Source organism: Borostomias antarcticus (genome assembly GCF_949987555.1).
Source record: "Borostomias antarcticus genome assembly, chromosome: 1".
In the NCBI taxonomy this organism is placed as follows: domain Eukaryota; kingdom Metazoa; phylum Chordata; class Actinopteri; order Stomiiformes; family Stomiidae; genus Borostomias; species Borostomias antarcticus.
The window spans coordinates 20,048,277-20,061,520 of record NC_140234.1 but is presented as its reverse complement, the minus strand read 5'-3'; the positions used below and the strand labels follow the sequence as shown (position 1 = coordinate 20,061,520).

At 45.5% G+C, this 13,244-nt stretch overlaps 2 protein-coding genes across 2 annotated transcripts; both read left to right on the top strand.

Moving 5' to 3' along the window:
* Nucleotides 1–1,013: 1,013 nt before the first annotated feature.
* ehd2b (EH-domain containing 2b) lies at nucleotides 1,014–7,741 on the top strand. The gene is made up of 8 exons (XM_084437659.1): nucleotides 1,014–1,308; nucleotides 2,675–2,775; nucleotides 2,926–3,185; nucleotides 3,320–3,496; nucleotides 4,661–4,758; nucleotides 5,590–6,002; nucleotides 6,097–6,261; nucleotides 6,396–7,741. Exons 3-8 carry the CDS (start codon nucleotides 2,965–2,967, stop codon nucleotides 6,948–6,950), a joined length of 1,629 nt encoding a protein of 542 aa, XP_084293785.1. The 5' UTR covers nucleotides 1,014–1,308; nucleotides 2,675–2,775; nucleotides 2,926–2,964; the 3' UTR covers nucleotides 6,951–7,741.
* A 1,637-nt stretch (nucleotides 7,742–9,378) lies between these two features.
* On the top strand, nucleotides 9,379–12,937 carry psmd8 (proteasome 26S subunit, non-ATPase 8). The gene is made up of 7 exons (XM_084443386.1): nucleotides 9,379–9,514; nucleotides 10,144–10,216; nucleotides 11,032–11,134; nucleotides 11,274–11,439; nucleotides 11,535–11,635; nucleotides 11,770–11,881; nucleotides 11,969–12,937. The coding sequence occupies exons 1-7, from the start codon at nucleotides 9,404–9,406 to the stop codon at nucleotides 12,104–12,106; spliced, it is 804 nt and encodes a 267-aa protein (XP_084299512.1). The 5' UTR covers nucleotides 9,379–9,403; the 3' UTR covers nucleotides 12,107–12,937.
* Nucleotides 12,938–13,244: the final 307 nt, after the last annotated feature.

Sequence of the window (13,244 nt, the reverse complement as noted above, 5' to 3'; positions counted from 1 at the left end):
GTGTAAAATGAACGTGTAATAATGAAATTGACATGCTAAAACACTTTCCTCTTCTGTTTGAACGTTGATTTTTCAGGCACATGTTTTGTAGACCCCTCTTGCTGGCGATGCCAGATTCGGGACGTTATGCATTTCTGTCAACAGGTGGCAGGCCAGTCTTCAGATGGCCGTTTTTCACGTTTTATCAACCTCTGCCTCTACTTTGTCCCACTCACGGTCTCTTCTCCCCCCTCATCCGTCTTCTCAGCCTGGTGGACAGTTCAAACACAGCGAGAGCAATGACACGGAAAAAAGAACAATAATGTAAGAAAACAGAAAAAAAGACCTTAAGAGAATTTGAAGTATAGTATTACAGATTAATTTTGTATTGTATTTATTGTGTATAATGACACTTTTTAAAAAGCAATGTACATTTAGTAAAACTGTAAATTAAACCTTGCTTCTTTTATGAAACATTCATCACGTGTACGTCTAGAATCGCTCGCGGTCAGTGCCTAGAAACAAATCTCTGATAGGCTGGGTAGGGTACATACCAGTGGATGACTAATGATGATAGAGAAGGGATTGAGGGGATGGTGTGATTCATGTTCCAGCCACCAGGGGGTGCGTGGAGCTGGAAAAATCAGATGAGCGCTTGAAGGGTTCAGAGAGTTTGGGTGGAGCAACAGGGTTTAGGCCACATCCATGGTTAAGACTGATGAGGGGAAAAACTGTCAAGCCTTTTACAGTGAGTCATGTGGTAGTCCTAAAAGATAGGAATGATGGGGAAAAAAAACTTTTTTGTGCAAAGGATCTACCACGAGATTGTGTTTGTCAACCAATTTATAATGTCAAATGGGCATAAAGGCACAGTGATGCCTTTGTGTGGTGTGTTATGTCACCTAGCTAAGAGGAACTGACTCCACCCAAATCATTTATTCAGAACCCCCCTCTCACATGTACACACCCTTCCCGGGCCATACCAGGTCTCATCCCTGCCCCACACAGCAGGGCTTTAAGGCTTGCCCCAGAGAGATCAGCAGGCATCCCTGAAGAGGAGGTGCATTGAGACGAGAGTCCCTGTGTTCCCTCAGCAAGCAGATCAAGGACCTCTGACAGACCCGGATCTCAGCTCAAACCTATTAGAACCCTGGAGAGCAATCATCCGCTGCTGAAGGCTCATCTTTATTGACATACGTGCACCCATACATGTAGCAGCAGCCCATCCCAGAGATCCCTTTATCTGCTGTCCTCGAGTCAAAACTTTTTCCAGACTTCAGAAGGCAGAGGAGAGATTTAGGTGCTCGGAAAAACTATCATCATCATCAGGTAAAAACATGTTTTTTTTCTATTCTAGAAGTGGGCTATGTTTATTTCTGTCCATCTTTAATACAAAATGCCCCTTGACTATATTTCATATCCCAGACACTCATGTAAATTGTGTTAATGGAAAAAATTAAGCCTTAATTGTGTTAAGTGAAGCAGGAAGGTTTGTATGTGAGAGCCAGCCGTAAGGTACCAGAGTAACAATTTCCACTGAAATCTTAAGTGCCACATGCTGTCCATACATAGGCCTATATAAACTACTACTAAACTGTGTGCATGTTAACGTTAAAATATATTTGCTTTCTCTTCATTCAAATACAGTTCTTTTTCACATAGATTACATTTTGCTTTTGCAATGTAAATTGTTCACTTTCTTGTTCCAGGTCCAAAGACCATTGCACTTGCGGTGAACAAACCCACAAGGCATTTTCCATTCCATTCTCCATCATATTTTAAGTTTGAGACTTCCAGTCAAAGCCTAACCCAGACCATGAGTATACATGTAGGAGCATGTAGCAAATCATCTCTCACAGATGCTACCGCAGAGATTACTATCTCAAATCTATTAGCTCAAATGACATGCCTCATGCCAAGCTGCCAGCCCCTCTTCAGCCATCTGCAAGCTGCGCCATTTTGACAAACCCTCTTCGCCATATCTGCGCTCTCCAGCCTACTCTCTGGCAGGCAGAGTTTCTCTGTCAGTTCAGATGAGGCTTGCCAGTGTGAGTGCCTCTCCATCAATGACTTGGTGTCCGCTGATGTGTGTCCGGTCGGTGTCCTGCTCCGTCACTCTACCTCTAATAAGAAGGGACAGCACTGTATCACCACCATTGCCACACCTTCACATTACCGCACTGCTGATACTGTATCTAATTCTGTTCTGGGTGTAGACAGAGTGGGATACAAAGCCTGTGAGATGAAAGGGGCAGAATGTGTCTGTGCATGTAGGGACGGTGTGTGTGTGTGGCGCTGCTGTGTCTGCTCCAGAACCACTCCAAGCGTTTCACGGTGCGAACAATTGATAGTCTGTCACCGATCACTGATTTAACGTCCCACTGAGAGCAGCCCTCTGGAAAAAATGGAACAGCTTACTAATTTCAATGTACGGAAATGACCTAGGCTAGTGTTAACGTGGACACTGGGCAGGGTGTGTGTTTTCCACACACCAACTTTTTCCAGGCATGCACTGACAACACTCTACTTTCCCAGTGGGCTAAAGCTCGCTCCAGAATCCACATCCATAGGAAAAGACAAGGCGAGCCTTCTCACAGCACGGCTTAAGCCTCCGACCGATGCTTATTTAGTCTACTTTAACTGCGGAGTGGTACTGCACTCACATCAATCCAACTCTTTGTTTGTCTTTTTTTAGAGACTTTTGAAAGTCAGTGTGGTGACTTTCTACAGCGGGTGAAGGCAAAACACACTGTCCGAGTCAGACATCAGCTCCGACGTCTTTCTGGAAGAGAAGAGGTGGGTCCAAGGATAAGTGATCGACGTGCACATAAATACAGGAAGCACCCGAGGGCCTTCCGAGGTTCCCCTTTCAGGAAGCATCCATACGCAAAAAGAGGAGTCAACAAGTCATATACACGTCAACAAGTAATATACACCTCATTTCAGGTACTACCTAGCTCCCTCACATCCGTCTAGTCGATCAGCATGTCACGCTGGGGGAGGAAGGACGTGAAGAAGACCCCTGAGGTCATCCGCACGGTGACCGAGGGGCTGAAGTCCCTGTACCGTAAGAAGCTATTGCCCCTTGAGCAGTACTACGGCTTCCATGACTTCCACTCACTGAGCCTGGAGGACGCAGACTTTGACAACAAGCCCATGGTGCTGGTGGTGGGACAGTACTCCACAGGAAAGACCACCTTCATCAAGTAAGAGATTGCTACGAATGGGAGATGTGACTAGATTGAGCAATTGACATAATAGTCTCTGGTTGTTAATGGGTATATTCCAATATACAGTATTTGCTGTGTGATAATGATGATGTGTGTGCGTGTGTGTTAAGATACCTGCTGGAGCAGGATGTCCCTGGTAGCAGGGTGGGACCTGAGCCCACCACCGACTGCTTCACTGCCATCATGCATGGAGAGGTAGAGGGGGTCATCCCAGGAAATGCTCTCATCGTGGACCCTAACAAGCCCTTCCGCAAACTCAACCCCTTTGGAAACACCTTCCTCAACAGGTGAGAACAGGAATGCCTCGCCCATTGTATAGTGTGAGGGTTCTGCTGAGGTTGATTTTAAACCTTTCACACTGGTTTGTACCACACTTGTACACTGTAGCCCCATATGACAAATGAGCTTGAACTTGAACTTCAATGTTGAGGGTGCAAGATAAGGATGAAAGCGTGGGATGGTGAGACCAAGTGAGAGGTGTACCCCCCCCCCCTTCCAGCCCATCCCCCCACAAGAATCAGGAGAGCAGGGAGGGAGAGATAACACAAAAACTGCGTCAGTTTCTGCTCGCTGGAATTTCAAGCCTCCGTGCCAAATTTCAGAGTGGGGAGGGACTTGCCTTATTTGTGGAAAAATTGTGAAAGGGAGCGATATCGCCAGAGAGGGTGGTGAAAGATGGTGTACTCAGAGGAGAACTGCAATGTATGCCAGTTCAAAGACAGGGTCAGAGGGCTTCTTAGCCCAGCAACCCAGAGACAAACAGATGAGGTCAGAGACATGGTCAAACTGAGAGTGTGTACGCGAAACATAACACTCAGGACAGTACTTTCCTCCACCGTGTTTGGGGCTGCCTTCTCTGGGTATTTTTCCAAGTAGCCTATGGCTACGGGCGTCATAGAAGCCATGTTTACCTATCACACTGTAGTCCCATCTTTGACTGAGGAGTGGCCAATAGCAGGACAGATACTGTAGGTCCGGGCCAGTGAGCTCCATTGTTGACAGGAACCAGGAACTCCCTATAGTCAGAGCTTTGTACAATGTCCAGCTCAGCTCTGACATCAATGTTCTAGGCTAGGGGAGTCCCTTTCCACCTCCACGGGTTTTGTTTGTGACTTGCATGTCTCCTTTTTCCTTGACTTCCTGTCCTGGGAAACAGCGGGCTCGTTAAACTACTTTGAGTCAGGAAGTAGGGGTTGTTGTTCTAAGCCACACATCATTAGCAGGACGTATTGTTTGATTCTGGCTGTAGTGGTCATTTTCCTTCAGGAAGTCCAGAGCATTGGGAGGCCTGCTCCCACACAATGGGCCAACTGGGAGTGGCGCAGCAAGGTCGCAGTCTGCTCCTTAGATCACACTCGCTGCCATGATAAGAGATGTTTCACATTCTTTCCATTCACGTCAATGGGGAAAAGAGTCTATAATGTTTTCCTCTTTCTGGCCATGTGTTGCAGGTTCCAGTGTGCCCAGCTGCCCAATCAGGTCCTGGAGAGCATCAGCATCATCGACACGCCGGGCATCCTGTCCGGAGCTAAGCAGCGGGTGAGCAGAGGTGAGCGAAGTGGACCAGGTGAGGAGAGGGTATGGGGGCCTCGCCTGCAGAGACACGCATCCCTGAACCTCCGCTCACCACCTCATCTCCTTCCTCTCACCTGGCTAACCCATGTGTTGTGTCCCCCGTCCCGGTGTGACTGCAGGGCAGGGCGAGGCACGCCTCCCTCTGGGGTAAGGGAGAGGAGCGTTAGGGTATAATTAGGAACAGGGAAAGCACAGGCAAAGAGTTCCTCCGATTCCTCCAGTACATCTGCACACTGATGAGGATAAAAAACCTCTGAGCACGCATCACTTTCTATCTATTGTCATTCACTCCATTCATCCACCCTTTGTTCAAACCAATATTACACACAGCTTTGTGCATGACTAACTAACACAAGTATGAGTATGATCATGTTGGAGAAATCAAGACAATGCAAATTGAAAAGTTTGCACTCACACAAAAGTACTATTTGAATATGATTTGTTAGCGGTGGAGCTGTTCCCTCCAAGGTCTTGTTTGTTCTCATTGTAACACATCTAAGGCGGCTGGTAGAGTAGGAATCTATTACAGAGATAGAGGGAGAAGCAGTGGTGTGAAGATGGACACAACACAGACACAGAGAGAGATAAGGAGAGAGATGTGAAGAGTCAGACAAGGGGTGTGAACGGTCTGTGTCTATGCTGACCTCCTCCCCTCTGTGTGTGTGTGTGTGCATGTGTGCGTGTGTGCGTGCGTCTGCGTGAGAGAGCTATTGTATGTCTCCAAGCTAAACCTAACACCCTAAGATGCCGCTAAATGTCAGGTGTGAATGTCCGACTGACCGTTGGCGCTCGCTCTTCTCTGCAGGCTACGACTTCCCAGCTGTCCTGCGCTGGTTCGCTGAGCGCGTGGACCGCATCATCCTGCTGTTCGACGCCCATAAGCTGGAGATCTCGGACGAGTTCTCCGAGGCCATTGGCGCGCTGAGGGGCAACGAGGACAAGCTGCGCGTGGTGCTGAACAAGGCGGACATGGTGGACACCCAGCAGCTGATGCGCGTGTACGGCGCCCTCATGTGGTCCCTGGGCAAGGTGTTTGGCACCCCGGAGGTCCTGCGTGTCTACATCGGGTCCTTCTGGTCCGAGCCACTGCTGGTCCCAGACAACCGCAAGCTGTTTGAGCTGGAGGAGGAGGACCTGTTCACTGACATCCAGAACCTTCCTCGCAACGCGGCGTTGCGCAAGCTCAACGACCTGGTGAAGAGGGCGCGGCTGGTCAGGGTGAGGGGCTGAGGATACCTCTCTCTCTCTCTCCCTCCCTCCCTATAGGGAACTTCAAGGAAATATAGATTGATATCCCTCTGTCTGTTCCCAGGTTCACGCCCACATCATTAGCCATCTGAAGCAAGAGATGCCCTCAGTCTTCAGGAAGGACAACAAGAAGAAGAACCTGATCTACCAGCTGCCAGTCATCTTCTCCAAGATCCAGCTGCAGCACCACATCTCCCCCGGAGATTTCCCAGACTGCGCCAAGATGCAGGTCAGTCTACCAATACAGATACGCAGTCTGACTGCATTGACAAAGTGCCTAAAGGAGTCACCCCGTATGACTACATTATTGAGGATGTCATGACTGTGGCCAGGATGAGTGATGCCTTTGTTTCCCGCCCTCAGGAGCAGCTGCTGGTCCATGACTTCACAAAGTTCAAGACCCTCAAGCCCAACCTGATGGTGGCCCTGGATGAGCTGCTGTCCAACGACATCGCCAAGCTGATGCCCCTGCTGCGTCAGGAGGAGCTGGAGGCCGGGGACCACCTGGGAGTGCAGGGCGGAGCCTTCCTGGGGACCCGTGGCGGGCCCTTCTTGGAGGGGGACCCCTTCGCCGAGCACAACAGGGAGAACGGTGAGGAGGAGGAGGAGGAGGCCTGGGTGGTGACCAAAGACAAGCCCAAGTATGACGAGATCTTCTACAACTTGGCGCCCAACGAGGGGAAGCTGAGCGGCACCAAGGCCAAGGACTGGATGGTGAGCACCCGTCTGCCCAACTCAGTGCTGGGCCGAATCTGGAAGTTGTCGGACGTGGACCGTGACGGCATGCTGGATGATGAGGAGTTTGCCCTGGCCAGCCACCTGATTGAAGTCAAGCTGGAGGGCCATGGCCTCCCCCCTGAGCTGCCCAACCGGCTAATTCCCCCCTCCAAGCGTAGGCAGAAAGGCTCTGATGCATAGACTTTTCACACTGCCACTGGGGCCTACAGAGACTCTCCTCTGATGGCTGCTAAACTCCCGCCACTGACCCGTGTTTGTCCGTTACCAAGTTCCTTTTGCTCGCCATACTCCATGTTCTTGTGCCCCTACTAGTCTTCTCATTATTTCATCCAGATGTGTTTGTGAAGCTACGGCAAAATAGAGACTGGTGTCCATTCTTTCTAGTTAGTTGCATTTCTTTAGCACCATTCTATTATGTAGAGCCTTTTTTCGTTAAGAAAGAGGAGATTCAGAACAAATGTGATTCATTAGTTTTCCTACAATGTTTACAATATTATTGCTACAACAATGGCAATAAAGGATCACATTTTGTATTCAAATGTTTAATGGCAGCATTTGGTGTTCACATCATTAATGAGGGTATGTCACATTTTTCACTTGTACCATAGCATATTTACTTTACAGTGTATCTAGCAACGCAAGAAAATAAACAAGAAAGAATTGATAATATGCATTATCTGTGCTTAACTGATTTTTTAAAGATAACGCTGACTGACATATCCTGGTCAAACCAATAACCTGAATGCACTTCTATATTTCCCTGACACAATTTCCCTTCCCTACCAAAAAAATAGTATATTGTATGTATTTTTGTGATTTACTTTTTCAGATTTTGTAATTATTGCTGTTGATTTTGTATGTACTAGGCCAAACCTGTCTTGTTTTATAAATGAATGTCACATGCCATTATAGAACTGAAAGAAAGATGTATTAATATCTCACTGACTACTGTACACAGCTCCACCAACAGCTTCATATGTCAACTATCATTATCAAATAAATTTCATTGACTGTGCCTTTGCCATTTTTGACTAATTCTTTCAACCTTTATGTGGTGATTGATGACTAGATGAACTTGAGTGGGGAAATGATACAACCATCCATGCCATCCATATATCATGTATAACTGTACATATACTGTAGCCACATACAGTAGCTGTACAACATTTTAACAAGATTATGTTTTCATTTGGAGTTCACTGCAGACAGACCTTTTCTTTCACACACACACACAGCCTAGTCTCTTCGTGACAGCAGATGAACAGTGACTCATAGTCTACCCTGCCAAGTCTCCATACCACCATTTTCCAGTGAGTGCCCTCTCACTCCATCTCTCTCTCTCCTGAACAAACAGCCATCTCATAGCGCCTTCCAGTTCAGGTTAACCAAACGTTTATGTATATTATTAGGTCTTACTTGTTTACACTCTTTGTACACTCTCTGGTTAAGTGCATCTCAGAGCATGTATGTGTGACCTGTATGTGAGCATGTCTCTGTGAACCTTTCAAGGTTTGTGCCGGGAGGGGTGGTTTCCCTGACTGCCTCCCTCGTCCACTCCTCCATGGAAAGAAATACAAATGAAAAACAGAGGCAATCCACCTCATTCCTCCCCGCTCTCTGGTTTACAGTGTGACTCACATGCAAAGAATGTGGGCTGGCCTGAGTTATTAATATCTCCTTTCCTAGGGTCTGCTAAGTTTCCTTGGGCTCATGCTGCACAAGATTTAGACGCTGTACCTTTATGACAGACATTAACAACATCCCCCTATTTGGAGTTTTCCTTCAAAACATGAGTAAACCCCACCCTTGGTTCCTCTGTGTGTGTGTCTGTGTGTGAGTGAGTGAGAGAGAGAGAGAGAGAGAGAGAGAGATGGGGGGAGCACTTGTCTATAAAGCTGTTTTAGACTGTGGTAGGCTAAGTCATTCAATGAAATATCAAGTTTGCAACTCTCATCAACATTTGTTCCAGCAGAGCAGTAACTAGCCTACTGTAACTTATGCCATGAATAGCAGACTTTCACCATACCCATTTCCAAATCACTGCTGAAACATCTCTTAATTCCCACAGGAGTGTCAAATCTTTAAATTGTTACATAACAAACTGATAGACTAAATACAAAATGCAGTATTTAGTTATTGCTCAATAAGAGTTTGCTGAGCACTGTTACTGTGATGGAAAATCTTCTGCCTAGTAGGGGCCTACAGCTTAGGGTACAGTATGTGGCACACAGACCATGGTTGACCACGAGTCAAAACTCACATAGTCGTCAAAACTCTAACAGAGCACCCTCCCAAGGATGGAACACCCTCCCAAGGATGGAACACCCCTACGAGAATCCGCTAAAAAGGGGTCCCCTAATACGTCACATAGTGTTTACTTGGGGAATTCCTCATCCAGCCAAGGACGAAAGGGGCTGAAACCACAGATATGTTCCACGTTGAATGGCCGCCATCTGGCGGATAGCTTTTTATACGCACATGTTTGTTATTCATCTGTAGGGGGCAGGGAAGAGCATTTTGACTGAAAAATGAAACGAAAACGAAGAAGACGTTACCTTAGTAACAGTGATACGTTTACGACAATCACAGGCCGTATTGTATACGGCCGGTGTCGTACATTTTGCAGAATCACCATGGCGTCTGTGTTGAGAGAGACCGCGGGGCTGTATGAAACACTGAAAACTGAATGGAACAAGAAAAATCCCAATCTTACCAAATGTGGAGAAATTCTGAGCAATCTTAAGGTAAAGTTATTCTTTCTTAGACCTCAAACTGTAATCTTGTGGGAGTTTTACTGTAAATGAGCTGTCTGGCCAGCTATGGTTGGCTCGCTAGCTAGCTAACTTACGCTGACGTTAGCTGGGCTCCGACTATTCCCTGAAACTGCAGGAAAACTAGCTAGCCCACGGAACGGCTCGTGTTTACTGAAGCCGTATCCAAAATACCCGAATACTCTCTAATGGTGCGTTCGTTTGTGGTCGGACGTGGCAAGTGGCAAAATCCCCACCTCCGACCTGCATTCGAGCTAGAGCGAATGATCTGATATGATCTGATATGATATATGATATGATCTGATATTGACATCAGCCGGCAACTGGGGGCTGAGAAACATCCGAATTTGCGACGAGGAAGTGCGAGTTCATGCAGCGTTTTATTTAATAATTTCTAGTAGCAAGTCGCAATTTGCCACCTCCCAGTTATAAACTAACGCACCATTAGACTATAAACACAAATAGATTGTATTAGCAAAATTGCTAAAGCCAGCCGTCTGAGTTTAATGCTTTTTTACGGGACTGCACAGTAAATAGACTGTGCCTTGTGTGACTCAGTTCCGTATCCTGTTGTCCAGTAAAGAGGGTCTCATCTTTTTCAGATCTCCTTATTGGAACTAAACTTCTTGCCTACATCTGGGACCAAGCTCACCAAACAGCAGCTCATTTTAGCTCGTGAGTATTCAAGCATTCAAATAAATGCTGTGATTCAAATGCAGCGTTTGGCTGTCAGCAAAAAAAAATCAATATCAATTAATTCTAAGAATGTGGCTTTGAAATACCCATCTAAATAGATGCATTACGTATATATTATCGTGTTCTCACAGCTTGCGATATAACATGATGTAACCAATAGCCTAGTCAAACCATGTTTTGAATTCAGATTGTTTATTTTTTATTTTATCTCACTGTTCCAGTTAGCCCTTCTCAGTCCTGTTGTCGCATTACGTTCGCTCATGCCAGACAAGTCCTTTCACCCTCCATTCACTTCGCCGTCAAAATAAATAGGTGTCGGCCTATTTAGGAGAGGCGCTCATATTTACAAGTGTCAGATAAACATGAAACTTCACTTACCTAAGCAAAAGGGTCTATTTAAACAAATGCTGGGGTTTGAAGCCTCGGCGCTACCATTAAATAACTTTAGACGCGTTCTGTCCGAGTGAAATTATTTTTCCGAGGTAGTCTTCTTCTGTGGTGGTGGCGGTGCTTTGAAGCTTCTCCTAAATAGGCCGACACCGATTTATTTTGACGGCGAAGTGAATGGAGGGTGAAAGGACTGTTGTCTGGCATGAGCGAGCGTAATGCGACAACAGGACTGAGAAGGGCAATATTCCAGTATACAAAATGACTTATTTCATATTTGATCATTCAGCTAGCTAATATTACCACAGTCATTTATTCTAATAAGGACTGTCGAAATGATCACTTTCTTAGGCAATTTAGAGGCTTACATGAGCAATGTTACCATTACAGTTTCATGTTTCAACTAGGTGATGTTTTGGAGATTGGAGCCCTGTGGAGTATCCTCAAGAAGGACATCCCTTCCTTTGAGAGATACATGGCTCAGCTGAAATGCTACTACTTTGATTACAAGTAATATAATCTATTCATCTGAATGTGTGCTTCAATCAGGCACTCAACCATTTCTAAAAAGTGATATGCTCAATTCTGAACTGTTCCCAAATGTTGGTTTTTCGATTTATTCCTTTTTTCACTATTCCCCTTTATTTAGAGAGGAGTTGCCTGATGCAGCCTACATGCACCAGTTGCTTGGGCTGAATCTGCTCTTCCTGCTGTCACAGAACCGGGTATCAGAGTTCCATACAGAACTGGAGAGGCTCAGTGCACGAGACATACAGACCAACGTATACATCAGGCACCCAGTTTCTCTTGAGCAGGTGTGTTTAGTTACTTCTACTTCTAGTTGCTTGGTAAATTCACTCTCAGTTACTTCAGCAGTATTAACTTTAATCTTTTCTTTTTTTAAATATAGTATTTGATGGAGGGAAGCTACAACAAGGTATTTCTTGCCAAAGGAAATATCCCTGCTGAGAGCTACACCTTTTTCATTGACATCCTGCTCGACACTATTCGGTAAGGGGGGTAATGTGAGATTTAGATTCATAACAAATATTTGAATCACTCAATGTCCTGTAGAAATTGAAGATGTCAGTTAGACCAAGAATGAACGCTCAACTCAAAAGTTGTCAATGTTTTACCTTTTGCAGTGATGAGATTGCTGGGTGCATAGAAAAGGCTTATGAGCAGATCCAGTTTAATGAAGCTACACGGGTGCTTTTTTTCTCCTCCCCAAAGAAGATGACAGAGTATGCCAAGAAGGTTTGTGTCTAATTCTCCATGCACAATATATGTTCATGGTCCTGCACCCATGTCAAATGTATTTATTTGCTGTTTGCTGTTTTCCAGAGGGGATGGACTCAGAGCTCAGATGGCTATTATTCTTTCAGCAGTCAGCAGCAGCGGACAGAAGAGGTGACCATACCCTCCACAGAGCTGGCACAGCAGGTCATCGAATACGCACGACAGCTGGAAATGATTGTGTAGTTCAACTCGAGGAACACACACGCATACATACACACACACACACACACACACACACACACACACACACTATAACCACTCATCAGTTACACAGCAATTTCCTTGTATGATATATGTAAACAGGTTGTCAGACTAATTGATCCGTCACTCGATTTCACAAAGTAATCCAACATTTGGGCTTTAACATTTTGGGCTGTCCTCATTAGCTAACTATTTGGGTTTTGGATCAGCCAGTATGACAGTGTGCTTATACTTAAAAGGGATTTACTGAAGTAATAAAGTGGTGGCATCACTTATTGGCCATGTCTGCAGTGATTTCTAACATGTCTGTTTGGAAAGTTCAAAGTGCTGAGGACTGTACATTCTATTGTCCAAGTTGCCATATTGCATTGGGGAGGCTGATGTGAACATTTTGTGCCCTCCTGACCGATTACTGAAAATGAAACATGTTTAAGTTGGGCCTGTCAGAACCAGTTTGGTCGCAGTCCAATAACAAATAGATATACTGCTCCAGTATAGTGACCATATAATACTTTGCCTTTCAGTGTCACACAGAATAATGGGGACTTATTGAATCACACCTAGTATTTGGTATTTTGTTGTACTAAGAAGTATAGCAGCTAGTTTTGTATGTAAGTAAATGTTTTCCTCAGTAGTGCTCACAAAACTCAATTTCAACGCCCTTGCCTTGTATCCTAGCAACTGACAAAGAGAATTGCTGTTAAAGTTTGCAGGTGTTTTAAATGGTAATTACTTGTCCCCCCTAAATGGTTTGTAATCTGATGCGGGAACTACTAATGTTTGTCTCTTGATATGAATGACTAAAATTCCAAATAAAACCTTTTTTTCCTGAATAAGTGCATTTATTTTGCGGGTTTGTAGAAGACAGGATATAATATCCTCCCTAATCTATATTGCACTCTATTTAGCTTGAAGCATTAAAAAAAGAAAGGCTGATGTGAGTGCCTTCTCACTGTCAAGATCCTCCTCCCTCTGGCCTCTCTCTCAGCGCTAAGGAAGCTGCTAGTGTTGCCGTGGTGACCCAAGGAGGTTCGCACAGGTAGTTCCGGCTTACATTCAACCTGAGGATAGGTGAATGAATGCAGGGAGTGAGGATCGGTGTGGGAAGGAACAGCAGAAT